This window comes from Episyrphus balteatus, chromosome 2, assembly GCF_945859705.1.
Source record: "Episyrphus balteatus chromosome 2, idEpiBalt1.1, whole genome shotgun sequence".
Classification (NCBI taxonomy): domain Eukaryota; kingdom Metazoa; phylum Arthropoda; class Insecta; order Diptera; family Syrphidae; genus Episyrphus; species Episyrphus balteatus.
Genome location: NC_079135.1, coordinates 27099085 through 27125667, shown reverse-complemented (window position 1 = coordinate 27125667; position 26583 = coordinate 27099085). Strand labels below are relative to the sequence as shown.

General features: G+C 33.2%; 4 protein-coding genes across 4 annotated transcripts; 2 read left to right on the top strand and 2 right to left on the bottom strand.

Annotated features, from left to right (window-relative positions):
• Positions 1-5529: 5529 nt before the first annotated feature.
• On the top strand, positions 5530-6036 carry LOC129912172 (cuticle protein 16.5-like). Its single transcript, XM_055990312.1, has 2 exons — positions 5530-5604; positions 5666-6036. Exons 1-2 carry the CDS (start codon positions 5593-5595, stop codon positions 5978-5980), a joined length of 327 nt encoding a protein of 108 aa, XP_055846287.1. The 5' UTR covers positions 5530-5592; the 3' UTR covers positions 5981-6036.
• A 12723-nt stretch (positions 6037-18759) lies between these two features.
• Positions 18760-20077, top strand: LOC129911363 (cuticle protein 16.5-like). The gene is made up of 3 exons (XM_055989132.1): positions 18760-19056; positions 19107-19615; positions 19685-20077. The coding sequence occupies exons 2-3, from the start codon at positions 19403-19405 to the stop codon at positions 19997-19999; spliced, it is 528 nt and encodes a 175-aa protein (XP_055845107.1). The 5' UTR covers positions 18760-19056; positions 19107-19402; the 3' UTR covers positions 20000-20077.
• Positions 20078-22405: 2328 nt separating this feature from the next.
• LOC129910334 (cuticle protein 16.5-like) lies at positions 22406-22979 on the bottom strand. The gene is made up of 2 exons (XM_055987673.1): positions 22851-22979; positions 22406-22781 (listed from the first exon to the last, which is right to left on the bottom strand). The coding sequence occupies exons 1-2, from the start codon at positions 22860-22862 to the stop codon at positions 22467-22469; spliced, it is 327 nt and encodes a 108-aa protein (XP_055843648.1). The 5' UTR covers positions 22863-22979; the 3' UTR covers positions 22406-22466.
• Positions 22980-25865: 2886 nt separating this feature from the next.
• On the bottom strand, positions 25866-26382 carry LOC129909351 (cuticle protein 12.5-like). Its single transcript, XM_055986437.1, has 2 exons — positions 26290-26382; positions 25866-26208 (listed from the first exon to the last, which is right to left on the bottom strand). The coding sequence occupies exons 1-2, from the start codon at positions 26380-26382 to the stop codon at positions 25891-25893; spliced, it is 411 nt and encodes a 136-aa protein (XP_055842412.1). The 3' UTR covers positions 25866-25890.
• Between the last annotated feature and the right edge of the window lie 201 nt (positions 26383-26583).

The following is a 26583-nucleotide window of genomic DNA, read 5'->3' as shown; positions in this document are numbered from 1 at the left end:
AATGTTCATTTTAGTTAGTCAAAAGATAAAAATTGTCCAGGTTCCAACATTAGTTGAAGAAGTGGGAAAAAAATTGCCGATTTAAATACCAAAGCTGTTTTCTTAAAATAAATATTTTGAATAGATCAATTTTTGGTTTCTTTATTAATTAAAAACAAGTTTTTTTTTCCTAGGTTGGTTCAGGGCGTCAATTTTAAAAATACACCACCATCACACCGCCTATTTTGTTGCAATTTCCAAACTCGTGGTTGATTGTGGGTGCGATGTAGGAATGGGTGTAGGATGATATGACGATGCTCTCTGCAAAATGTATTTCGAAGATTAAATCCTTTTGTTTCATCGGCAGTTTTATTGAAGTTATACTTCTTATGGGAGGGTGGGTATGAAAATTTACTTTTTGACAAGAATGTCAAAGGGATTATGACGCGATCACCCTGGGTAGCAGGGCTGTCGTTTCACCTTTAGAGTAGGCAGTACTTTAGTATTTAAAAATGCAGTACGCCGCAGTACGGCAAACATAAAACACACAACACGTTGCAAGTTACATGTTTCATGTGGCAAGTTGCATGTGGCAAGTTGCATGTGGCAAGTTGCGTGTGGCAAGTTGCATGTGGTAATTTCCATGTGGCAAGTTGCCAGGGTTGCAAAAAGCTCACATTTCAGCTCAGCTCACAGCTCAGCTCAAATTTGAGCTAGGTACCATAGCTTAGCTCATTTGAGCTGAGCTGAAAGTGAGCTGAGCTGAAAGTGAGCGCCCCAACTTCCAACGCCTATATCTCGGAATTTTGAAAAAAATGAAAAAAATTTTTTTGATGCCAAAAGGTAGCGAGGACTCTAACCTACATTTGGGTACAACTCCCATCCCTGTAGGTGCACGCGTTCTCAAACCGGGTGAACTTAAAGGTAAAAAAAAAGTTAAGCCCGATTCTGAAAAAATAGGTATGATGTGGCGGTTTAACATGGAAGATGATTTTTTAAAAATCTGAGAATGTGCAAAGCGTAGGCCCATGACACAAGCTATCATTGGGCATCACTCCTAAAAATTGCTCTCAAGCGGTTTAGCTTCCAGGAGCGTTCAAAGATTCGGGGATTTTTCGAAAAAAAATTTTACCCCAACTTTCAAACGCGATTTTCTCGGAATTTTGAAAAAAATCGAAAAACCGGATTATACCACTATCGGGTAGCTGAGAATATAAGCTTTCATATGGCACCACTCCCCTGTCTCTAGATCAAAGCGTTAAAACGCCTATATCGCGGAATTTTGAAGAAAATGAAAATAAAATTTTTGATGCCAAAAGGTAGAGGGGACTCTAACCTACATTTGGGTACAACTCCCATCCCTGTAGGTCCACGCGTTCTCAAACCGGGTGAACTTAAAGGTAAAAAAAAAGTTAAGCCCGATTCTGAAAAAATAGGTATGATGTGGCGGTTTAACATGGAAGATGATTTTTTAAAAATCTGAGAATGTGCAAAGCGTAGGCCCATGACACAAGCTATCATTGGGCATCACTCCTAAAAATTGCTCTCAAGCGGTTTAGCTTCCAGGAGCGTTCAAAGATTCGGGGATTTTTCGAAAAAAAATTTTACCCCAACTTTCAAACGCGATTTTCTCGGAATTTTGAAAAAAATCGAAAAACCGGATTATACCACTATCGGGTAGCTGAGAATATAAGCTTTCATATGGCACCACTCCCCTGTCTCTAGATCAAAGCGTTAAAACGCCTATATCGCGGAATTTTGAAGAAAATGAAAATAAAATTTTTGATGCCAAAAGGTAGCGAGGACTCTAACCTACATTTGGGTACAACTCCCATCCCTGTAGGTGCACGCGTTCTCAAACCGGGTGAACTTAAAGGTAAAAAAAAAGTTAAGCCCGATTCTGAAAAAATAGGTATGATGTGGCGGTTTAACATGGAAGATGATTTTTTAAAAATCTGAGAATGTGCAAAGCGTAGGCCCATGACACAAGCTATCATTGGGCATCACTCCTAAAAATTGCTCTCAAGCGGTTTAGCTTCCAGGAGCGTTCAAAGATTCGGGGATTTTTCGAAAAAAAATTTTACCCCAACTTTCAAACGCGATTTTCTCTGAATTTTGAAAAAAATCGAAAAACCGGATTATACCACTATCGGGTAGCTGAGAATATAAGCTTTCATATGGCACCACTCTCCTGTCTCTAGATCAAAGCGTTCCAACGCCTATATCGCGGAATTTTGAAGAAAATGAAAATAAAATTTTTTGATGCCAAAAGGTAGCGGGGACTTTAACCTACATTTGGGTACAATTCCCATCCCTGTAGGTTCACGCGCTCTCAAACCGGGAGAACTTAAAAGTAAAAAAAAAAAATAGGCACGATTCTGAAAAAATAGGCATGATGTCGCGGTTTAACATGGAAGGCGATTTTTTAAAAATCTGACAATGTACAAAGCGTAGGCCCATGACACAAGCTATCATTTAGCATCACTCCCAAAAATTGCTCTCAAGCGGTTTAGCTTCCATTTTAGTTCAAAGATTCGTGGATTTTTCGAAAAAAAATTTTACCCCAACTTTCAAACGCGATTTTCTCGGAATTTTGAAAAAAAAATCGAAAAACCGGATTATACCACTATCGGGTAGCTGAGAATATAAGCTTTCATATGGCACCACTCCCCTGTCTCTAGATCAAAGCGTTCCAACGCCTATATCGCGGAATTTTGAAGAAAATGAAAATAAAATTTTTTGATGCCAAAAGGTAGCGGGGACTTTAACCTACATTTGGGTACAATTCCCATCCCTGTAGGTTCACGCGCTCTCAAACCGGGAGAACTTAAAAGTAAAAAAAAAAAATAGGCACGATTCTGAAAAAATAGGCATGATGTCGCGGTTTAACATGGAAGGCGATTTTTTAAAAATCTGACAATGTACAAAGCGTAGGCCCATGACACAATCTATCATTTGGCATCACTCCCAAAAATTGCTCTCAAGCGGTTTAGCTTCCAGGAGCGTTCAAAGATTCGGGGATTTTTCGAAAAAAAAATTTACCCCAACTTTCAAACGCGATTTTCTCGGAATTTTGAAGAAAATCGAAAAACCGAATTATACCACTATCGGCAAGCTGAGAATATAAGCTTTCATATATCACCACTCCACTGTCTCTAGATCAAAGCGTTCAGCTCCCAGAAGTTTTTTCGCGCCCACAACTTCCAACGCCAATATCGCGGAATTTTGAAGAAAATGAAAATAAAATTTTTGATGCCAAAAGATAGCGGGGACTCTAACCTACATTTGGGTACAACTCCTATTCTTGTAGGTCCACGCGTTCTCAAACCGGGAGAACTTAAAAGTAAAAAAAAATAGGCGCGATTCTGAAAAAAAGGCATGATGTGGTGGTTTAACATGGAAGGCGATTTTTTAAAAATCTGATAATGTGCAAAGCGTAGGCCCATGACACAACCTATCATTTGGCATCACTCCCAAAAATTGATCTAAAGCGGTTTAGCTTCCAGGAGCGTTTAAAGATTCGGGGATTTTTCGAAAAAAAAAAATTACCCCAACTTTCAAAACGGATTTTCTCGGAATTTTGAAAAAAGTCGAAAAACCGGATTGTACCGGAATTTTTTTTTATGATAAAAAAAGAAATATTTTACTAAAAAAATAGAAATATATTTACTATCAAAAACACCTAGAGAAAAGATCACGAAAAATTATCTGTCTTATTTATAAAAATATCTATGTGTTAAAATAATTCCATTAATAACTAGAACCAAACATCTTAAGCTATGGTGTTTTATAAAAGTTTAAAATATCTTCATATTTCATTATACTTTCCAAATAAAAATCAATGTATCCTCTCACCCATCACAGCTCAGCTCACTTTACCTTAGCTCACCCAACAGCTCAGCTCAGCTCACCGACAGCTCAGCTCACCCAACAGCTCAGCTCAACCATCAGCTCAGCTCACTTTCAGCTTAGCTCAAATGAGGTGAGCTATGGTACATAGCTCAAAAGTGAGCTAGCTAAAAATTTGAGCTGAGCTGCGAGCTGAGCTCAGCTCACTTTTGAGCTTTGTAGCAACCCTGCAAGTTGCATATTGCTACTACTAGTGCTGAAGCACACACAATCCTCATAAAATTACCATATAGCATATTTTATGCGCAATTTGTTTACTTTCGTTAAGCATATACCGTACGTTCTGAACCGCACAACATGAGTAAAGTTCACAGATTAAATTGAAAACTACATGGACGCAAGGAGGATGAAAGAATTAATTTATTGTTCACTTGATAAAAATGTAAAAAACGGATTAATTAATTTAATAATAGAAATTAAAAATATCAAATGAAATTCATTTAAATATGTATACTGAATGAGAAGTATAACTTCAGTCGAGTGTACATGTGTACACACACTCTTTTTTTTTTTTTTATTTTCTGCTTTTTGGTTCATTTTTTTTTTCTCTCTTGTTTACTGTTGGTAACTGTCGTCGTCATGATGAACGTTGATTGCTATTTGGTTGCGGTGCAAACTTGGACGGATGAATACGAGATATGGCATTTGTGGTGTATATAGTGTTGTCTGTCTGGTATAGTCCTGGATATATCCATTATATAGTGAATCCTGGATTTTTTCTGTTGTTGTTATTGTATTTACTGCAATTCCTTCACTTCATTCGGTTTTGTTCTCATTCCATCATCGGTTAAGTACTCTACTTTGGTTTTCATTTGGATATTGTTTTTGAATTTTTTATCTTTTTATTTTTATTTTTTTTTTATGTTTTTGTTTAATTTCGATTTCAATGAAAAAAAAAAATAAAAGAGTAAAATTTGCTTCAATTCAAAACCATCATCAGCAATATAACGGTTATGATGAGGCATTGATTTTTAATCCTTTTTTTTTTTTTTTTTTTGTCTTGTTGTTCTGTCTAGCTGGCAAATTTTCTTTCTAAAACAGAGACAATGGAATGACTAGTTTCATTGTTAATAGAAATTCAAGCTGACTGACAAACAGTTTAAAGGGAAATCTAAAAAAAACTTGTTAAGTGAAAGTTAAAAAAAATATATTTATAAAATTATTGAGTTTTTCTGAGATTTTTGAAAAAAAAAAAAATTATAAAAGAACCAAGTTAAGATGTTAACAAAACCTTTACCCTTATAGCAACAATTTCGTGGTTGACATATTATTTAAATAAACTATCAAAATTCATTGTCAAAATGATTCTCTCTGTAAATTTAAACGTAATCAACAACGAAAAATTCATTCACATTCAGTTTTAACCGCACTCAAATAACCCACGTTTCTTGAATAATAAATAGGTAAAGTATCCAACCAAGTAAGTCATTTTGGTATAAAAACCACTGTCAAGAGCTGTAAGGGCCAGTTGTACAAATATTTAATCCGTGGTTCAGCAACTTTTATCTTCTAAATACTGTGGTAAAATTGATTTTTAGCACTGGTTCTAGGTCCATATAGGTTGAAGTAGCTAAATCCATCCTTGAACCAAAGTTGTTAAATTCCTGATCCGAGGCTGAACCACGTTTGTACAACTGGCCCTAAGAGTATCACAATTCAGTTTTCTTTCAATCGAAATAAACCAAACAACCAAAACCACTCAAGATGTTCAAATTCGTGAGTTTTCAATTTTTTAGGATTTATCAGACTCAAGGTTAACAAAGGATTACTTTTTTAGATTGCTATCTGCTTCATGGCTATTGTTGCCCTTGCTGCCGCTAAACCAGGAGTTCTTGCCCCATTGGCCTATTCATCACCTTTGGTAGCTGCCCCAGCTGCATACGCTTCATACGTTGCACCATACGCATCAAGCTACAACGCCCATTCTGTTGCTCACTCTGCTGCCTATCCAGCTTATGCTGCCGCTGCTCCATTGGTTGCTGCTCCAGCTGCATACGCTGCTGCACCTGCTTTCGCTCCAGCTGCCTATGCTGCTGCTCCAGCTTTTGCACCAGCCGCTTATGCTGCACCAGCACCTCTGCTATTGAAATAAAAAGGAGAGGAATTTGAATTGATTTTGGAACTAAGCTTTTAATTTGATAAACAATAAAAATAAAACAAAAACAACTTATTTGAACTTTTTTATTTTTTTGCATAGATATATTAATAATGAACTTACGTTGGTGGTTTTTGTGCTTTAGTTTTTTTGAAAAAAAGCCTATGTTTATCTCCATATCATAATATAAATATCTACAAAATTTTATCAAAATCAGATGAGTATTGTAGGCTACATGCTGCAACAAACATACGAATTTTAATTTTTAGTACACTGTTGGAATATTAAATTTACTGTTAACATGGTCATGTGGGGTATCATTTCATAGGTTTTTTGGAATGGAGATTCCAAAAATACCATTAAAAATCAGTTTTAATAACAAAAACACCATCAAACATGATTTTTCTCGCATTCCTTCACTGGGTTCATGAATTTGTTTTTTGAAAAAAAGTAGCCTATGTTTATCTTCTTACTATATTAGGTATATTTTCAAAATTTTATAAAAATCCAAAAAGTATTGCAGGCTAAATTCTCTCACAAACATACGAATTTTGACGTTTAATATTACTATATCGGAATATCAAGTTTACTGTTAACATGTTCATGTTGGGTATCATTTTATAGGTTTTTTGATATGGAAAATTCAAAAATAACATCAAAAATTAGATTGGTTTACAAAAACATCAATTAATGGAGGTTTTAATTTTTGTTGACCTATTATTGCACTTTTTTATGATTTGAATTTCAAACAACGGCGTCTTTTTGAAAAATAAATAAAATGATAGTATCTAGACACAACCAAAACGCTTAATACTTATCGATATACACAATAAAACTATTAAATTTTCAGCTAACAACCATCCAGGTAAATTCATGTTTTATTAAAATATGTACAAAAACTTAACACTAATAATCATTGTCTAGTTCTTTCCATAAGGATTACATCCTTTTGAATATACAATTTCCATCTTCAAATCGACAAGTAGTATAATCTCCTTCTGTTATTCCTTGGAAAATGTTCTCTAGTCAACAATATAAATGATGATTTCACCCAGCGTCATTGTTATCAACATGCATCAGTCCCCATTAATATTAATCTTAACAACATACATTCTTCGTCCTGCAACAGAAATACAATATTACATATCCTCATAATACTTTAATGTGTCCTGTCTCAAACTTTTTCTCAAACACACATAAATAACAAAAAAAAAAACCTAAAGAAGTTCTGGAAATAAGGACTCAAAATACAAAAAAAAAAAGTATGTAACAAAAACAGAAAACTTTTTCGAACTAAATCAAATCCATCGATTACACTTTATATGTCTCTGATGCTGCTCTACCTGTTGCCCGGTATTGTCCTTGTGCCGCGCATCAAGTGGGTGGACATATAAAGAGTTCTTATGCTCCAGGATGAAAATCGAGGTATGGGAAAATAGCCTTCCACCCTCTTTAAACTCGTTTATCCTACCGAACTTTATGCTGAATCTTGAATGAGATTCCGAAATTATTGACGGTACTTTGTCTTCCGATTTTATTCCAACATCCGGTCCCATTTCGGTGTGCGCTCTCTACTCTACACTTTACCTTTCGTGTCCTTGTTCAAACTCGCCTTGATACAAAGATTGTCTCTCTTTCTCTCTAAAACGTGAATGTGCATTGTGCAGTGCAACTTTGCAACAACAAACGAGAAAAAGAGAATATTTCCCGGCCCCAAGGTCCTCCCCTCAACCTGCATCCATTTGTCCTATTGAAAGTTGTAGGTGATTCTGAAATTTTCTATTACAGAGTCGTAGTTTTTCGTCCTTTTTTTCAATTTTTTTTCTTCCATGCAATTTTGTTTGATGCTTAAAGGATCTTATCGTATCGAATCGGCTCTCTCTCTAAGTTAGATGGAAATGTGAGCACAGCCCATTCAAGAAAAATAGAAGACAAATTTTTATTACCGTTCGATTATCTTCGTGTCGTTTATTCCATCGTCCTTGTCGTAATTTAGTTTTCTTTTCTTCGTTTTCTTTTTTTTTTTGTACTAAAATCTACCTTCAGTTACCTACTTCTTGTGATATTGTCGTTCAATTCAATATTGGAGTGTGTGTGTGTGTTTTTAAAGCATAGAGTTCCGGTTGCCAAAGTTTAGCCTTGCGAAAAAGTGCACTACTTCTTCTCTTGTATAGCATCGCAAAGGAGAGATATAGAAAATGTTGGCAATGGGGAGTCCTTAAAGATGGATGAAGTGAGATCGAAAGACAAGAAGTGAATTGATTTATTATGTGGATAAAAAAGTTTTCTTATGATAATAATAGAATGGCGCCCGACGCGAGGCAGCAACAGCAGGCAAGGCAGAAGAAGAGAAATAAAACTGGAAGCAGATGCACCATAGCGCATAGATGAAGTAGAAGAACAACAACTTTGTTGAAGTTTTTTTTTTTTTTTTTTTTTTTGTTAAGTTTTGTAGCTTCATTGAATGTCCTCGGGGGAGGACTATACAACTACAACTTAGGTACAACTACGACGCAATTTTCCAAAATGAAATTGTTGGAAATTTTGTTTGAGTGAATTTGTCACGTCGAATGGGGATTTTAAAAGCTTAAGGCTTTCTGGTAAAGATTGGAATATAAATAGGTAAATAGACGAGGGAATGGGGGATTTGAAAAATAAAAAAAAAACGAAACGAAAAAATAAAACAAGATGATGCTCGAATTTGAGTAAAGTAAAGTTTTGTTAAATTAGGTTACAATATATAGGTATTATACAGGGTGTCCCACAGTCACCGCCCCAAACGAAAACCATGGATTCCTGAGGTCATTTTAAGTCGAAAAACTTATGAGGTAATTTTCTCGTTTTCGTCCCGTTTTCGAGTTACCACGGTTTTTATGATTTTTGCTCTCTTGTCCTTTAACTGGCCTTATCTTTGCTAAACTACGTTTGATTTGAAAGATTTTTTTTACAACCAATCAAGAATTTATTGCAGTTTTATTTGTCTCAAAACTTTTTTTTCTGCGGACAACCGTTTCTCCACAATTTTGCATCAAACACAATTTTCATCGTTTTTTAAGTTGTTTTTTACACTTTCATATCATTTAAGTCAAAAAAACACGTTAATGAGTACTAATTTTTTGTGCTTTTTATTAAAGCTAAGTTTATTTTCATAAAAAAAATAAGTTTTATTTCATAAAAAAGGCTACTCAAAGTAATTAAAAAAAATAAACAAACTGAGTGAATTAAAAAAAAAAAAATAATTTTTAAATAAAAATTAATTTAAATGAACTAAAAACTTTTTCTGAGCTATTGTGGTTAAGAAAAGAACAAATAGATAAAGCTCAGAAAAAGTTTTAATTCATTTAAATTAATTTTGTACTTAAAATTTATTTTTTTTTAATTCACTCAGTTTGTTTATTTTTTTTTTAATTACTTTCAGTAGCCTTTTTTATGAAATAAAACTTATTTTTTTTATGGAAATAAACTGGGCTTTAATAAAAAGCACAAAAAATTAATACTCATTAACGTGTTTTTTTGACTTAAATGATATGAAAGTGTAAAAAACAACTTAAAAAACGAAGAAAATTGTGTTCGATGCAAAATTGTGGATAAACGGTTGTCCGCAGAAAAAAAAGTTTTAAGACAAACTTAAACTGTAATAAATTCTTGATTGGTTGTAAAAAAAATCTTTCAAATCAAACTTAGTTTGGCAAAGATAAGGCCAGTTAAAGGACAAGAGAGCAAAAATCATAAAAACCGTGGTAACTCGAAAACGGGATGAAAACGAGAAAATTACCTCATAAGTTTTTCGACTTAAAATGACCTCAGGAATCCATGGTTTTCGTTTGGGGCGGTGACTGTGGGACACCCTGTATAGGTAAAAAGGTAAGCTATCTTTACCGGAACGAAAAAAAGGTGAAGGCTAGAGTTCTCTGTAGATTGTTGTGATGCAGTGCTAGTATATTGGTTTTGGTTCTCTGGTTTCGATGTTCGTTTTTTAAAGAATCTATGGAGGAAAGTTTTTGGATGAACATTTTTGAAACTAGGTCACGTAGGAAAAGTTTCTATAGTGAACATTTGACAAATTAATTATTAGCTTTGGGCAGTTAGTCTTTTAAGGTAAAGTTAAAGAGGAAGAAAGGTTTAATTGGTTTTGTAAAATTTTTGGCAGTTAGGGACCAAAGTTTAAAGTTGATTTGAACGGATTTAAACTATTTCAGTTGATCAAGTCGATTTTCTTCAAACTCTACCGATACACAATGAACCGAATTCTTCCAAAAATTTACATCAGATTTTTATCCAATTATTATAATGCATACGCTTCAGTCACGTTCGGGACACGTTCAGGCCACATTCGGTACACGTTCGGGACACTTTTGGGACACGTTGGGGACACATTCGCGACACATTTGGGACACTTTGGGGACACGTTCGGGACACGTTCTTGACATATTCGGGACACGTTCGGGAAACGTTGGGGACACATTCGGGACACGTTCGGGACACGTTTGGGACATGTTCGGGACACAAACGAATAGGTCTGTTCACTATAAACCAAATCTTGTTTCGAGACTTCAGTCAAAAGATATAAGTTTTGGAATGTATGAAAAAGAAAGAAAAAAAATTGCTTGAATTTTTTTTTCAAAAAACTAAAAAAAAAAATTTGTAAATTTTCAACCTTAATGAATAGTCCTGTTCACTGTGAGCTTATATCTGCTAGCCAAATTTTTTTTTTATTTCGGTCAAGAAAAATGGCGCCCAACGTAGAAAATTTTCTAATTTCTAGCATTGATTACAGTATTCTTTCTACTTTCTTTGTTGTATCTTAATACTCAACTTATCTTTTGGTTACGTACTCTCTTTACTTTGATTGACAAAATTGGCGCCCAACGTAGTGTTTTTCGAAATTGTCGAAATACTTTTCACACTTAATAAAATGCATTTAATATTCATTTATTAATCTACCAGCTATTCGTTCATGATCAACATTTGATACGTTTCCCAGAAAAAATCATTGCAGATTTGAAATTGTATTTTCAAACCAAAAACAGAATCTTTTCGTATCATTTTCATTTCTATTTTGAATCAAATATTATTTTCCAATAATTCCGTCTCAGCAAAATATATTTTTATCTCATTTATTCTTTCTTACAAACATAATATAATCAAAGCAGATGTGTCCCCTAAAGCTTTCTTTGAAAACAGGACAAATAAAATGTAACCAAATACATTTTAACTTTCAAATAACTTTTAGCTGCTCTAGCTTTCAATAAAAAAAACCAAGTTTACTCAAAGAATTTGCAATATCTATTGCGAATAGATAGGGTTACTCACTTTCTTTCGATAGATATACATCAGCTGCAAATCTTAAGAATCCTTATTATCCTTATTTCTCTCAAAACCTCACAAACAAAAAAAAATGTAGATAGATATAAAAATGTAGGTCATGCCACGAACATAACTTCACTCAAAGAGATTTGAAATTCACAAAAAAATGTATATAAAGTAAATTTAACGTAAAGAATCTACTACAACATTGTATAACAAGACGATGCAAAAAGGCAAAGACATTTTCCAAGTCAGTATAAAGTTGAGTTATGAGTTATGTTGGCAGGCACTGAAGAAAAGTGAAGAGTGGTAGAAAAGTATAAAAGATTTTTTCCTGTCTGCAAACTCTTCGTCCTTATCCAACATTCAGACTTTTCTATATGGCGAATGAATGATGTGATGAAGGCAATTTTATTACAAACGTCTTCTATTGGATTTGGATTGTGTATATAAAACGAAAAAAGATGAAGAAAAAGTTCAACTGTTTTCTTGGTAATTCTATTTTGTGTAAGATTTCGTACTCCAAATCTAATCAAATGAAATCCAATTTGTATGTTACAAACACACACACTCACAAAAAGAATTCACACATCTTTGTGTCAAGATGTTGCCCAAGAAAGTTGCAGAATTTTGGTATGGTTTGATATGCTTGCAGAGCTCTCCCTGGATGGCTATGCGGATAAAACGATAAATCGTTCTTTACGATTTATACACGAGTATCTTCGTCCTTCGTGTAAGGATAAAGTTTCAATTGAGAGTGAGAGATGGACTGAATTGGTCTTGTTATGTTGGCCCTTTGAGACGAATATGAAAACGCACGAGGCCAACCGAAATGCGCTTAAGTGATGAAGGACTTGGGGACTTATTTACTTAGTGTTGTCACTGGGTGTGAATTATAATTGAACTAAAGAGCGTCAGTTGAGCAATTAATGATTATTATTATATAACTTAGTAGACAATGTGATTATCTAATGCTTGTTTTAGGTATTTTTCCTGTTCAATAACTCATTCCTTCCATTTTTTCCCCACCACATATGAAAAGCGAAACTGGCGCCCAACGTGAAACCAAATTTGATCATTTTTCGTGAAGATATTTGGGCCTAATCTTCAAAAAAATATAAATAATAATAATAATAAAATAAGACCTTAAGGTACACAAAAAAATATGTTTCTATTGGTCCAGCTACCATTAAAAAAAGCCAGCCATTTCCCATTTGTGAAACCTCAAGAACTATCCACATTAAACCAACTACCTACTCTTCCATGACCTAGATAAAGCCTTTCGAGTATTATTCTGCCTTAACTAAAGTGTCGATAAAAATCGAGTGCATTCACTTTACAGAGTTCTCAAATATATACAACACATACACATGCACACATCCATTTTTTCACATAACGAGATAGAATTCGATTAAAATAAAAAATGAACCTGGATGTACCCTTTTCTAGGAAGAAGAACCCCTTTGGTATTGGCGCGGGAATATCGTGGTAAGATAGGACCTTACTTCTTACATAGTTAAAATAGATAAAAAAAAAATATACACTCAACGGTTCTAAACAACATCTTGCGGATCCTCTTCCAGTGCAAGCTTTATCCTGGGCAAATCCTCTTTATCCACCTCTCGATTCTCATCTTTTATTCATTTTTTTTTTTTTCATATTTTGTGCTTCAAGCTGGTTTTTCTGGTATAGATAGAGGCAGGGATACTGTTAGGTATCGTTATACTATTCTAGGAGTTTTGAGATACAGTTCGTTGGAGCGAAGGACTTTTCCATCTATATTTTTTAAGTTACAACAATTCTTGGTTTTACTCAAGGATGTACCTTTGGAAAGGGTGTTAACTTAGAAACAGAGGACAACAAACCTGATAAATTCAATTTTTTCTTTAATAAATATATAGTATATTCTGATGGTATTTGATTTATGGCAAATTTATTGTTCAATAAATTGATTTCCTCCAGAACGGACAAACAGTAATATTATACTCACTTTCCCATGGGCTATGGTTTTGTTGTAGGTATTTCTTTATGTGTTTCATTTTTTAAATTGAAAGGTGAATATTTTATTTTACATTTTGCACTCTTCTTAACAAAATATCTAATTTTCTTTCCTTTTGATTCCAACACCACGTTTTTATTAACGAAAAATGGCGCCCAACGTGATGCATCACATGTTTTCTTTTCTTAGCTTTATTTTCCTCTTCTTTTTCTGCAACAATGTTAAGCAACTTACTCATGGATGTTCCTATTTACTCTATGACATTATTTTGGTTAAAAAAAAAATGGCGCCCAACGTAGAAAAATGTTCCGTTTTCATGCGTAGATTATTATATTCTTTCTAGTTTCTGCATTGTTCTTATCTAAATGACTCAACTTATTTCCTTCTTTGACTGAAAACGTTGTGCCCAATATGACTATTTTTTTAAAATTATTTTTTAGTTTGTCTTTTTTGATTCTGTGAAATCTTTTTATTTAGCTGAGCCAACTTCTTTCCTGTTTATCCTCTCTTCTCAAATTGATTGACAAAATGGCGCCCAACGTTGTGCCCAATATGGAAAATTATTTAATTTTCTTATTAATGTGTCAATATTTATTTATAATTTCTGTAATTTTTCTTATTCAATTGATTCTATTCTTCTCTAGTTATCTTAGATTTATGGCGCCCAATGTGAGGCAAACATTTTTAAAACACTAAATATAAGTTTTCTCTGTTTCATATCCTTTCCTTTTTTATGTATATTTTGTGTACAATAACTCATTTTCCCTTCATTTTTTTCTCCCACCACATTTGAATAGTTAAATTGGCCCAACGTGAAAGCAAATTTGATAATTTTTCTGATTTCGTTTCTCAGCTTAAGTTTTACCTCGTTAGTTCTGCACTCCATTCATCCAACTGGCTCAAATTCTTTCTTAAACTATCCTCTAATCTCATTTTCACTGACAAAAATAGCGCCCAATGTGATGTCCAATACCAAAATTCTTCCAATTGATTTTCTCTCTTATTTTTGCATTCTTTTCATTCAAACGAATTTATCTTCTTTGGTGTTTATTTTTACACATCATTTTTGTCGAAAAACTGGCGCCCAACGCGATGTCCAATACTGGAAATCATATGATTTTTCTTCTTATAGTCAGTTTTTTTTTTACTCATAATTTTTCTTGATTAAAATCGTCTCACATCATTTAGATCAACAAAAGTGGCGCCCAACGTAAAGCCCAACATAGGAATTTTTCTTATTACGTTTCTAAGCTTCAAATTTTTAACAATCTATCCTATCTATTTTTGAAGCTATTCAACTGACTCAAATTCTTTCCAATTTATGGATGGGTTACATTTTTATTGACAAAAAAATGGCGCCCAACACGATGCTCAATATAAAACAATCAAAAGTAGGTACCCATAATAAAAAACCACACTTCCCAGCTCATCTTTTCATTTTATTTATCTCATTGAAGCTTTTCACTACTAAACAAACACATAAAACATATTTGAAAAGATATAGTCAAGCTGAGACGAAATTCTATGGAGCCACAAAGGATGAAAAATAAAAAGCCACACACGTTATAATGTATCTCTCGCACAGCTCCAAAACCCAGCCCTCTCTTCAACACAAAAATATAAAAGTCCTCTATACAAGAAATTAAAACAAAAATGTGCACAACATAAAACACCTACGTTAGAATGTGTATAAAAATGAAAATGAGATACATTCACCCAAAGTATCACACTCGGGTAAAACAAAAACAGACAAAAAAAAACAACAGAAAAAAAGAAATATAAAAAAAAAGAGCAAAACACGCTCTTGATGTAACGAACGCGCTTTATCACAGGAACAGGACAATATTCTCTCGGTCACCACCATTCTCCTACTCCTCACACAAAACAAAAAAAAAAAAGGATCTAATCCATTCAGCTCGAAGCTGGAATTGACTCCCCCGACGAGCGTTTTCATTTCTTTTCGTCTAGGAACGAGACGACTTTCATTCTACTGGCAATGGGATGATGGGTTTTAGGTTAGGTAATTTTCGGCTTCGGTTGGGTTTTAGAGAGCACTTTTGTGCTGAGCTAAATTGGTTCCAGTGGTGCCACAACAGCGGCTCCTGTGTTCGAGTACCCAGTCATCAGCTAGAACCATCACTAAAGTATCTACCTGCTCCATTATATGTATTCCAATGGCTGCTGGCTGGGTTACATGCGGACTCCATGTCATTCTCAGCGTCTAGATGTGTATTATTGTGGGGTAGGGATTGATGCCTTGATGCTTGTTGGATCATTTCGCATGAAGCGAACATCACTTACACTTATTACCTATGGGAGTGACAAGTGGGACGAGCAAGTGTCTGTTTGTGTGTGTCAGAGTGTGTGTGCGGGTTTTGTTCACACGCATACGAAAGGATATATACGATACAGCAGGAATAAGGACCCTGATGATGGTTAAGTTTTTGCCGGTTGGTTTTCATATAGACTACTCGTAAAGGTATCAACAATAAAGGACGACATACAATTCTGTGTGGGTTTTTTGAAATTTTTTCGTCTTGTTGCTGTTTTTTTTTTTTGTTCAATGTGTTTTTTTTTTTGTTTTGTGTTGTTGTTGTGACTGAGCGTTGTTCGCTGATTGAAGAGATCACATCACTTGCGATATATGTGATGTGACATCGGAAGCCATTAGTATCTCCTGGATGAATGGCAAAAAACCAAAGGGTTTCATGCTGCTGGGAAACTTTTGTTTTAAAGAGGATTTCCATTCAGTTCGAAGGACTAATTGGTCCTGACTTTCGAATAGAAATGAAGAACGAATATACACACGTGAAGTTCTGGTTGACGAATCATTTAAGCGGCCAAATTGTATGTTTTTTTTTTGTTGTGTGATTTTGTAAAGTTGATGTTGACTTTTGAATTTAATTTGAAGTTAAAAAAAAATAATAATAAAAACACTTGAGAAGTCAATCTGAATTTAACAACAAAATTTTTGAAGCAGTCAGAATGGGTTGAAGGACTTTTTGGATTTAAAATAAAAATCAAGGACCTCAGACAAAATTGGTTTGGCTACTTAAAGGTACTCATAAAAAAGCAATCTGAGTACATTGAAATTTGTAAAACAGACTTCCATTTTTATTTTTGTACACTTTTTATTCAACTGGGTCATTTTTATAATTTCAATGCTAATATCTAATTTTGATTCAACAAAAGTGGCGCCCAACAACATGCCCAGTATGAGAATTTGTCTAATATGTTTTCTGAGCATCAATTTCTTTAAATATTTTCTGCAGTTTTTTTGTCCTTTCAATCTTTAGTTCATTTTGATAAAAAAAAAAAAATGGCGCCCAACGTGATGCTTAATTTTCTTAAAATGTATTTTCTTGATTCGCATCATTTTCATTTTTTTTGCCACTAGATCATCTTCTTTTAATGACGAAAATGGCGTCCAACATGATGTCCAATACTCCTAGAATCTATTGATTGCTTCAGCAACATTTTCTTTTCTTTTTCAGCCAGAGCATATTCCATAACGTGATGTACAATATGCTTCAAACGCAGCGTTTGCATTTTTTTCTTATTTTTTTTTTCTTAAACCTTATCATTTCTTAAATTATTTCTATTTTCGTGACCTTATCATTTCTGCTCATTTTTTTTTCAGTATTTAATCATTTATTCAGTGTATTCCGTCATTTAATTTTTAATTTTTAATGGCGCCCAACGTGAGAACCAATGTTCTTTACTTCAGTCTTCAGTTTTATTTCCAACGTCGCATTCATTCATTCTTTTTTATGTTCACAATTCATTTTGAAAGATAAAAATGGCGCCCAACGTGATGCCCATTGTAAAAAATATTCTTATTTATATTTTAGGCCTTAAATATTTTATTTCCCAAATGTCTTATCCAAAAAGCACATCATCTTTAAGGTTTTATGTTAACAATTCACTTTGAAAAGCAGAAATGGCGCCCAACGTGATATTCAATGTTAGAATTCTTCTAATTTCTGTTCTAGGCCTTAGATATTCAGTTTTATTTCCCAAATATCGCATTCATTCATCCAAAAAGCACACATCTTTCCTTTTTTAAAGGAAAGACAAAAATGGCACCCAACGTGATGTCCAATGTAATGAATCTTCTAAGGCTTTAGATATTCTTCATTATTCCAGAATTTGACTTATCGATTTTTTTTTCGCTTAAAATAGCATATAGCAGTATACAATTTCCGTGAAAAGAAAAATATGAAAGGAAAGCCAAAAATGCTCGGTATTGCAGAGTTCTCAAGAAAAAAAAAATTGTATCACATTGGTATCATAATTCAAATTGTTTACTATTTATCTAGCATACTCACTTTTTATTTGTGGGGCTATTTTCCACTCCGGTGGTAAGTACATTAGCCCCATAAATTAAAAGTGGACATTATGTCCCACTAACAAAGAATTCACATACTATCCAATTTATTATCTCCCACCTGGTACATAGCTATAAATAATTCGAATTTGGACTTATGTTCCACCTTATTGGGACATAAGCCCATACCAAAATTTTATGGAGTTATGTCCTTCCAATAATAATAAATGCTACAAATGCAGATATTACTCAACCCTAAAGAGTTGTCAATTGTCTTCAGATATAATCTTTCCATTTTTAATAGAGCACTTAAATCATTAAAATCATCAATTCCTCTTTCCATCCATCAATCAGAAAATCACAACAACAACAAAAAAAAATATTATTATAAGCCCCTCTTTTTGAATGACTCTAAGCCTTTTCCCCATAAAATGAACGTTCCATTTAATTGAAAATAAATTAATATGCATACAATTAAAATGAAACCCTTTTTCTCGGAAAATATATACAAAAACATCCGCATAGTAATTTACATAAAACAATATAACAAAATATAGAAAGAAAAAGGGAAAAAAATTGTTTTCCCTTTAAAACAATATAACCATAGTCTAGGTTTCCTTGTCATTAAAATCACAGCCAACAACTCTACCATTCCATACTAACTCATCTCGAATTTTCCTCTTTTTATTGCTCTTCTTTCTAATTCATTCCGACCAGATGTGGGTTTGAATTTCCATCTATTTTCAAAATGTTTTTTCAAAAAAATAAAAAAAAAAACGTATTTATAAAACACAAAATACCTTCCAAATAAATACATACAAAAAAATAAAGTAAAACGAAATATATGTACATTCTGCACCTAAAGCGAGAGGAGCTCTAGCACTCTCGATAAATTTGCATAATAAATCGGTCCAGCGGCATTTCAGATCGAGTCAACGCTTTCAATTTGCTTAATTGCTGGCCTCGCGTGGCTATATTCTATCCTCTTCTGCCAAACAGACCATTCACCACCCTAACCAGACTGATATAACCACCATCGCATCGCCTAAAAATATATTCCAAAAACCAACCGAAAAACACTTGGAAACATCCTTCTGACGTTTATTTTTTTTTTTTTTTGTTATTTGTGCGTCCTGACAGCTTGTTTATTTATTCATTTTTTATTTAAGGGTTCTGCACAAAACTCCCCTTTTTTTACCATTCAATCCCTTTTGTATAAATTTCCTCTCACTGGCACTATAGTGTAGCTATTTTTTGAAAGCAATGCATTGGAGTCCTGTCACGAAGCTATTTGGTTGCCAGTATCCAATATCTAAAGCCCCCTTTCCCCCTCCTCAGAAAAAAAACTCGGTAATCCATCATTTATGCCCAAATTAATGGCCGATGAAAGTGTTTTTATTTTAGCGAAGATTGGTTGTCATGCATTAAAATGATTGGAAGGTGAGCTGAGCACATGGGTTTCGGATAGAGTAATCGCCTTTTTTTTGCAGAGGCGAAGGTGATACCATGACCCATATAAATCGGCTTGCACATCACACATGCGACTTTAACCAATTTATGTATACATTTTTGGTCTGTGATTTGTTTGCTTTTCGGTCCGCAATAAAACACCGATTTTGAGCTCCATAAGCTTATACCATGTGAAATGGCATTTATTACTCAAAATTAAAACAACATTGAAGCCATAAAAGCAACCTCAATGACAAAGAGCAAGAAGGGATTGAAGACTGTGATACGCAAATCCACACGACGACGGACAACGGCGTAATATCTGGTGGAAGTGGTGATGGACGTGATGAGTTTAAGCTTTGCTACGCCCGTAATTCACTTTCGATTTCAATCGTACTGGAGTAACGCACGCTTTTTGAATACTAAGCAGCAAGTTAGTCGTTTTAGTATAAAAACCACTGCCAACAGCAATAACAGTATCAAAGTTCAGTTTTCGTTCAATCGAAGTAAACCAAACAAACCAACAAAACCACTCAAGATGTTCAAATTCGTGAGTTTAAACTTAAAAGGATTTAGACCAAAACAAGGATAAAAAAGGATTATTTATTATTTTTTTTAGATTGCTATCTGCTTCATGGCTGTTGTTGCCCTTGCTGCCGCTAAACCAGGTGTTCTTGCCCCATTAGCCTATTCATCACCTTTGGTAGCTGCCCCAGCTGCATACGCTTCATACGTTGCACCATACGCATCCAGCTACAACGCCCATTCTGTTGCTCACTCTGCTGCCTATCCAGCTTATGCTGCCGCTGCTCCATTGGTTGCTGCTCCAGCTGCATATGCTGCTGCACCTGCTTTCGCTCCAGCTGCCTATGCTGCTGCTCCAGCTTTTGCACCAGCCGCTTATGCTGCACCAGCTCCTTTTTTGTTGAAGTAAGAAGGAGAAGAATTTGAACACTGATTTTGGAACTAAGCTTTTAATTTGATCAACGATAAAAATAAAAAACAAAACAAAGATAACTATTTGAAAGTTTTTTTTTATTTAATTTATGATGATATTTGTTCAAATAAAGGTCAAAGCTTCAACTAGTATTGGAATACAATTTTTGAGAATGCACCACTATTACAAATGTTTCACAAAAAAAATCTATGACTAACCTCGCTGTCTTTAACAGTTTCTTGAAACATTTTCGAAAATTAAAAAAAATAGTCTATCATCATCTCAATACCAAAATGTCTACAATCACAAAATTTTATCACAATCGGATGAGTATTTTAGGATACATTCTGTTACAAACACACATATTTTCACATTTTATATACTATTCCGATATTAATATTACTGCTAACATGTTCATGTGGGGTATCGTTTTATAGGTTTTTGGGGATAGGGAATTCAAAAATACCATCAAAAGTTAAGTCTGATGACAAAAATATTAATTTATGAGAAAATTCGTTATAAAGGCAGTCCAATATTTAAGCCAAAAGAGACAAAAAATCGGCGCTGAAATTCATTATTCCACACAAATTTACTGTGGGATTCCGTCATCAATCTGACATCTGACATCAGTTTTTTGAAATTTTTTTTTGGTGGATTTATATTTTTGGGTTGCTGAACGAGAATCTTAAGTTGCCAAACAATCTTGACAAAAGAAGCATTTATTCCAAATTTCATGCTTGAACCATTAAATCTAAAAAAACTTTTAGGTCATATTCTAGCGTTACTGGAAACAACTGAATTTGCATAAAAATGGCAGTCACTTCAATGGGCTTGGGTTTACTTAGGTTTGACTTGATTGGATCAAGCACTCAAATTTAACAAAAATGTATTTAATTTTCAGTGATCCCAAAACATAAAAAAAAGCACTAAGAACAATTCAACAGGAGATATTTTAGACAAAATGTATTTGAACAACTTTTTTTTTCGGATCTTAGATTGATATTTTAGGTAGTTCATTTTTTTTTGTGATGATTTCAAAATTGTTCGTCTACTCTGAATGAATTATTCGCCTTTCTATATGACGAATTTATCCATTAATTGATTATATGTCATCAGACTTAAGTTTTGATGGCATTTTTGACTTTTCCATCATCAAAAACCTATAAAATGATACCCTACATGACCATGTTAACAGTAATATTTATATGAAAAAAATATATTAAGTGTTAAAATTTGTATGTTTGTTGCATCATGTACACTGCAACACTCATCCGATTGTAATTAAACTTTGTGAATATATCTATTTTGATACGGAGATGATTATAGTTTAGTTTTTTTTTTACAAAAAAGTTTGTAATGATATGTTTGAAACAAATATTATCTACCTACTCAAGTAGCACACTGGTGTATAAATTGGTGTAAATTCATAAATTTTAGTGTAAAATTGAGCAAATTGAAAAAAAAATGGTGTATTTGTAAAACAAGTGGTGTAAAAATTCTACCATTGTCTTTTCGGTGCAAAATTTCAACATTTCTTTTAAAATTCCGTGCAAAATATGCACCGATTTCAGTTGTTTTTATAATATACCATTAATGGTGCATAAAATGATTTTGAAAACAACCAAAATGATATATTTTGTACACTATACTTTGGTGTATTAAGTACACCTTAGAGAAATAAAATTCACCAAATTACATAAGTGGGAGACGCCATATTTTTCAAGAAAAAATGATATTCGACTGGCTGCCATTTTAAAAATAAAGACAGCGATTATTATATCGACTAAATTATTGCGCATTCTTAATTTTTTTGTTTCGTTCTTAAGAGACCGCTTTAAAAAATTTATTTACAAATAGAAAAAAATTAATAATTCATTGAAATTTTCGAGGCGCTCGGTTTTTAGACGGAGAAGGATCAAAAATCAGTAGACAGAATGTGCTTCGTTTTTAAATTAGGCACTCAAATTCGTATTTATGCATTATTTTCTTATGCTCTTATTACCTATGGAAGTGAATAAAAATTCATTTTCATTTATTTCATAAGAAATGGTGAAAATTTTAATTCATAAAACTGTTTGAGGTTGAAAAAATAAACTTCGGTTCAAATTTTAAAACAGAATAAATTTACTTTGTGTACTTTTCAAACTCAAAGAAATAGTTTTTCACCAAAAACCAGATCGTTTTTCATATCACTAGTGCTATTTATATACCGAAAATCGGTATAATTTTTTAACCACCGGTGTTTATTATATACGAGAAAACGGTGTATTTTTTATGTTCAAAATGTAAATATTTTGGTGTATTTTAGACTTTTGTGCTACTTTAGTAGGTTCTAGAACAAGGATATAACATGCCAATAAATAAAAAAAAAGTTCAAATAAGTTATCTTTGTTTTCGTTTTATTTTTATCGTTGATCAAATTATAAGATTAGTTCCAAAATCAGTGTTCAAATTCTTCTCCTTCTTACTTCAACAACAGAGGTGCTGGTGCAGCATAAGCGGCTGGTGCAAAAGCTGGAGCAGCAGCATAGGCAGCTGGAGCGAAAGCAGGTGCAGCAGCATATGCAGCTGGAGCAGCAACCAATGGAGCAGCGGCAGCATAAGCTGGATAGGCAGCAGAGTGAGCAACGGAGTGGGCGTTGTAGCTTGATGCGTATGGTGCAACGTATGAAGCGTATGCAGCTGGGGCAGCTACCAGAGGTGATGAATAGGCCAATGGGGCAAGAACTCCTGGTTTAGCGGCAGCAAGGGCAACAACAGCCATGAAGCAGATAGCAATCTAAAAAAAATAATAAATAATCCTTTTTTATCCTTGTTTTGGTCTAAATCCTTTTAAGTTTAAACTTACGAATTTGAACATCTTGAGTGGTTTTGGTTTGTTTGGTTTACTTCGATTGAACGAAAACTGAAATGTGATAATGTTATTGCTGTTGGCAGTGGTTTTTATACAAAAACGACTAACTTGCTGCTTAGTATTCAAAAAATGTTCGCGTTAACTCAGTGCGATTGAAATTGTGAAGTGAATTACGTTTAAAGTGTTGATTAATAGGTTCATGTTGTATGTTTCTCAGTTTTTTTTTTTTTTTCTTAATCAATGAGACAAGACATCAAAAAGGAGGTCTTTTTAAGCTCTTCATATTTGTATGCAAAAATTTTTTTTTGCTTATTTTATTCGGAAGCAGTCTGGAACCAAAACCCATAGCATAATTCTACACCAAAAAAAAGCTTCTTTAAAAATTTTGAGATTTTTTAATCTACTGAACGATAATATTTTAATTAATTCAAATTCTTCAACCAAAAGTTTAATAAATTGTGACATTACATTTTTTTACTGAACGCCTGTATTTTTTTTTTTTTTTTTTTTTGTATGTTTGTTACCTCATAACTTTGGACTGAGTGAACCAATTTTGATAATTATTTTTGTACTGGAAAGCTGGTGGCTGCAATGTGGTCCCATTTCAATTTCAATTATAGCCATATTAACTATTAGAAAAACCATAAAACCCAGTTTTGATCCATGGAAGTCGGTTTTGTTTTTTGATAAAAAAAATTATTAGTGGACCAAAACAATTTTAATTGTTTCTTCGATCTAAAATCAATTTTTTATTTCTTTGAAATAAGTCATCTAATTTTCTTTTCACTCTAATGAATTTCAATTTTTAATTAAAAAAAAAACACTCAAACTAAAACAAAGTCGTCAAGTTGTTCCGAGAGAAAATAATGAAATTTTTAATTTATCATAAAATCAAAAAGCCAAAATGATTCCTACCCGTCCGTCGTCGTCAGTCTATCGTCAGCACTTTACCCAGTTTTATAATAATTATTATATACCAACTTTATTCCATATAGACACATTCAACTAAATCTACGGAATAAGAAAATCCTTTTTTATATATTTTTCAACAAAAAAAATATAAAATCTAAGTTCGCTCATTTGAAGAGCAATTGAATTAATTGAATTTGAATGGTCTGAGGCTCTATAAGTATACCAAAAAAAAGGATACGAAAGGCAGAAAAAGCTTATGTATACACCCAACAACAAAAAAAAAAAGAAGAAGACCATTTTTGCGACGCCATCCCCCATCCATATTGTATTTTTTATTGAATCTTCAATTTTGGTAAAACGAACAAGGACATCACAATCACATCATCAGAGGATGAAGAAGGCAGAGGAGAGGATAAAAGTGAGTGAGAAAAACACTCAATTTGCGTTAGTTATTAAATTCGTAATCCTTGTTGTGACCTTCGTTTTATTTTTTTTTTTAGAAAAATAAAAGAAAAAAAAATCTGGTACATCAGATAAGAGAGTATACATTAACAAAGACCTCAATCATTTAGGTTGGCATCCTGCTGTTGACGTATGTCATTGAAATTAACATAAACCTCTGAAAAAGGAGTATAAAATTCAAATGTTAAATTACGTAATTCGTTTGCATAAATTATTACGTTGGCCATGTTTTTGTTTTTTACTGTTTGTTTGATTTTTGTAGAGATATGTATCCAATGTTTATACCTACTTAACCCTTTAAATTTAGAAACGCGAAGTGTAGGAGTGGGAAGAGTTAGAAAGAAGAGGTTTTTCGCCGTGTTTTAATTGACAGGGGAGTCCTCCTCTTTAAAATTCTCTTGGTTATAATTATTTTCATTTTATTAAAATAATAATAATAATAATTCATAATTTAATAGATTTCAGTTTTACGAGAGAAGTTCTTGGGTAGTTTCGATAACTTTTGTACGTAAAAGAGGGAGGGGGTGAAGGTAAAAAATATAGTGAAAAAAATTGTTTGTGTAATATCATCACATGGCACATGTTTTAAAGGTATTTTTTGATGCTGAATCTAATGACATGAAAATAAAAACAATGTGATTGCTGTAAGAGAAGTTATTGCCGATTTAAAACGAGGGCCCTTGTTTTTTTACTTCATCAGTTAAAATATAATCGAAACCCATTTGAAAAAACATGATACACTGATGAAATTCGGGACGAAAGTTTAAGATAAAGCAAGGACAAAGGCTTCATAAGCTTCTTAAAAATATTTTTGGTAAAAGGGTGTTTTTTTTGAGTAGTTGAGAGTTATTTGTGAGAAAGGTAAATAACAGCTGACATAAATTTTATAAATTTTTTAAACTTGGTGAAAAAAATTGTTTGTTATAAGATCTACAAATCAACAGAGTCTACAAAATTATCTTGATTAAAAGGGTGTTTTTTTTTTAAAGAAAACTGGGACAAAAATGTTATACCAATGAAAATTGATATAAATGCTTCATTTATAACAGAAATCTAGAATCTAAGTGTTATATAAAAATATTTAAGGTGAAAGGGTGTTTTTTTTTTGGGAAATAATGAATAATCTTACGAAATTTATTAAAAATGTTGTCTTCACCATGGGAACTACGAATAAAATAAGTCTATACATTTTTTTCATGTGAAAGGGTGTTTTTTTAGCTGTAGGGAAAATGTGGGTACATTGAAGATTTTGAGGTAAGAGGAGTCAGTAAAATCTGTTCACTTAGGTTCTTACACGTTATACACAAATCACTGACTTTTTGGTACCAGTTACAGATTTTACTGTCTCTTCGAAAAAAAAAACCCTTCCAACCAAAATTTTTTGTATAGACTTTTTTGATCCTTGGTTTTCTTATCCCAAAAGTAAAAAGTTTCATTAGGGAAACAATTTTTTTTTAATGCCTATTTTACCTGCACTGTTAACAAATTTAATAATTTGTAGATCTTTCAACATTTCAACCAAGTTAAAAAATATTCAACTTGAAATTTCGAACATTCCATGTAGATCAAACTTCTTAAACTGAATACAAATACAACAAAAACAAAGTTTACGATTTTTTTCTATTTTGAATGGTTTTTATTTCGTAATCGTCATCAAAATTTACAAAAGCACTGGAGCTGCTACTTTAGCAATTGGTGCACTGTAAGCCAATGGAGCTGCTGCAGCGTAACTAAGTGGAGCAGCATAGCTCAAAGGAGCAGCATAACCATAATTATTCTGGATATCAATACGGCTACTTCCTTCCGAAGCCAAAAGTGGTGCATTGTATGAGAAAGGTGTTGCATAGGCTAATGGGGCAGAGTAAGCCAATGGAGCTGAATAGGCCAAAGGAGCAGCTGCTAATGGGGCAGCAGCTAATGGAGCAAGTAAACCGGGCTTGGCAGCAGCGGAGGCAACAAGAGCTAAGACAACAACGGTCTAAAAAAAGTAGAAGAACAAAAATATAATATATAATTTATTTATTCCTCAAAAGGTTACAAATAAATAAAATTAACTTACGAATTTGAACATTTTGTGAAGAGGTATTTGATTACTTGCAGTTGTGAACTGAATATGATTAAACCATTTCCAGTTAGCTGCTTTTATAGTCATTTAGCCATCACATATCGAAGTGCAGATTACGAACTAAATTGTGCGTGACCTGAATCGAGGTATTTTTTATTGGTAAAACAATGGTCGATGGAAATATTTCTTCTCATACAGAAACCATTGCGATTTTTTATGAAATTTTGAATAAACTTTTGGTCCAAGGTCTTTATCTTAATTTCTTCATTTTTATTTCCAAACCCCATT

Excerpts from the sequence above, each read along its gene's own strand:
- LOC129911363 (XM_055989132.1), top strand. The coding sequence starts at position 19,403 with ATGGACGTGATGAGTTTAAGCTTTGCTACGCCCGTAATTCACTTTCGA. Across the intron at positions 19,616-19,684 it reads CACTCAAGATGTTCAAATTC|ATTGCTATCTGCTTCATGGC; the intron begins GTGAGTTTAAAC and ends TATTTTTTTTAG.
- LOC129909351 (XM_055986437.1), bottom strand. The coding sequence starts at position 26,382 with ATGACTATAAAAGCAGCTAACTGGAAATGGTTTAATCATATTCAGTTC. Across the intron at positions 26,209-26,289 it reads TTCACAAAATGTTCAAATTC|ACCGTTGTTGTCTTAGCTCT; the intron begins GTAAGTTAATTT and ends TACTTTTTTTAG.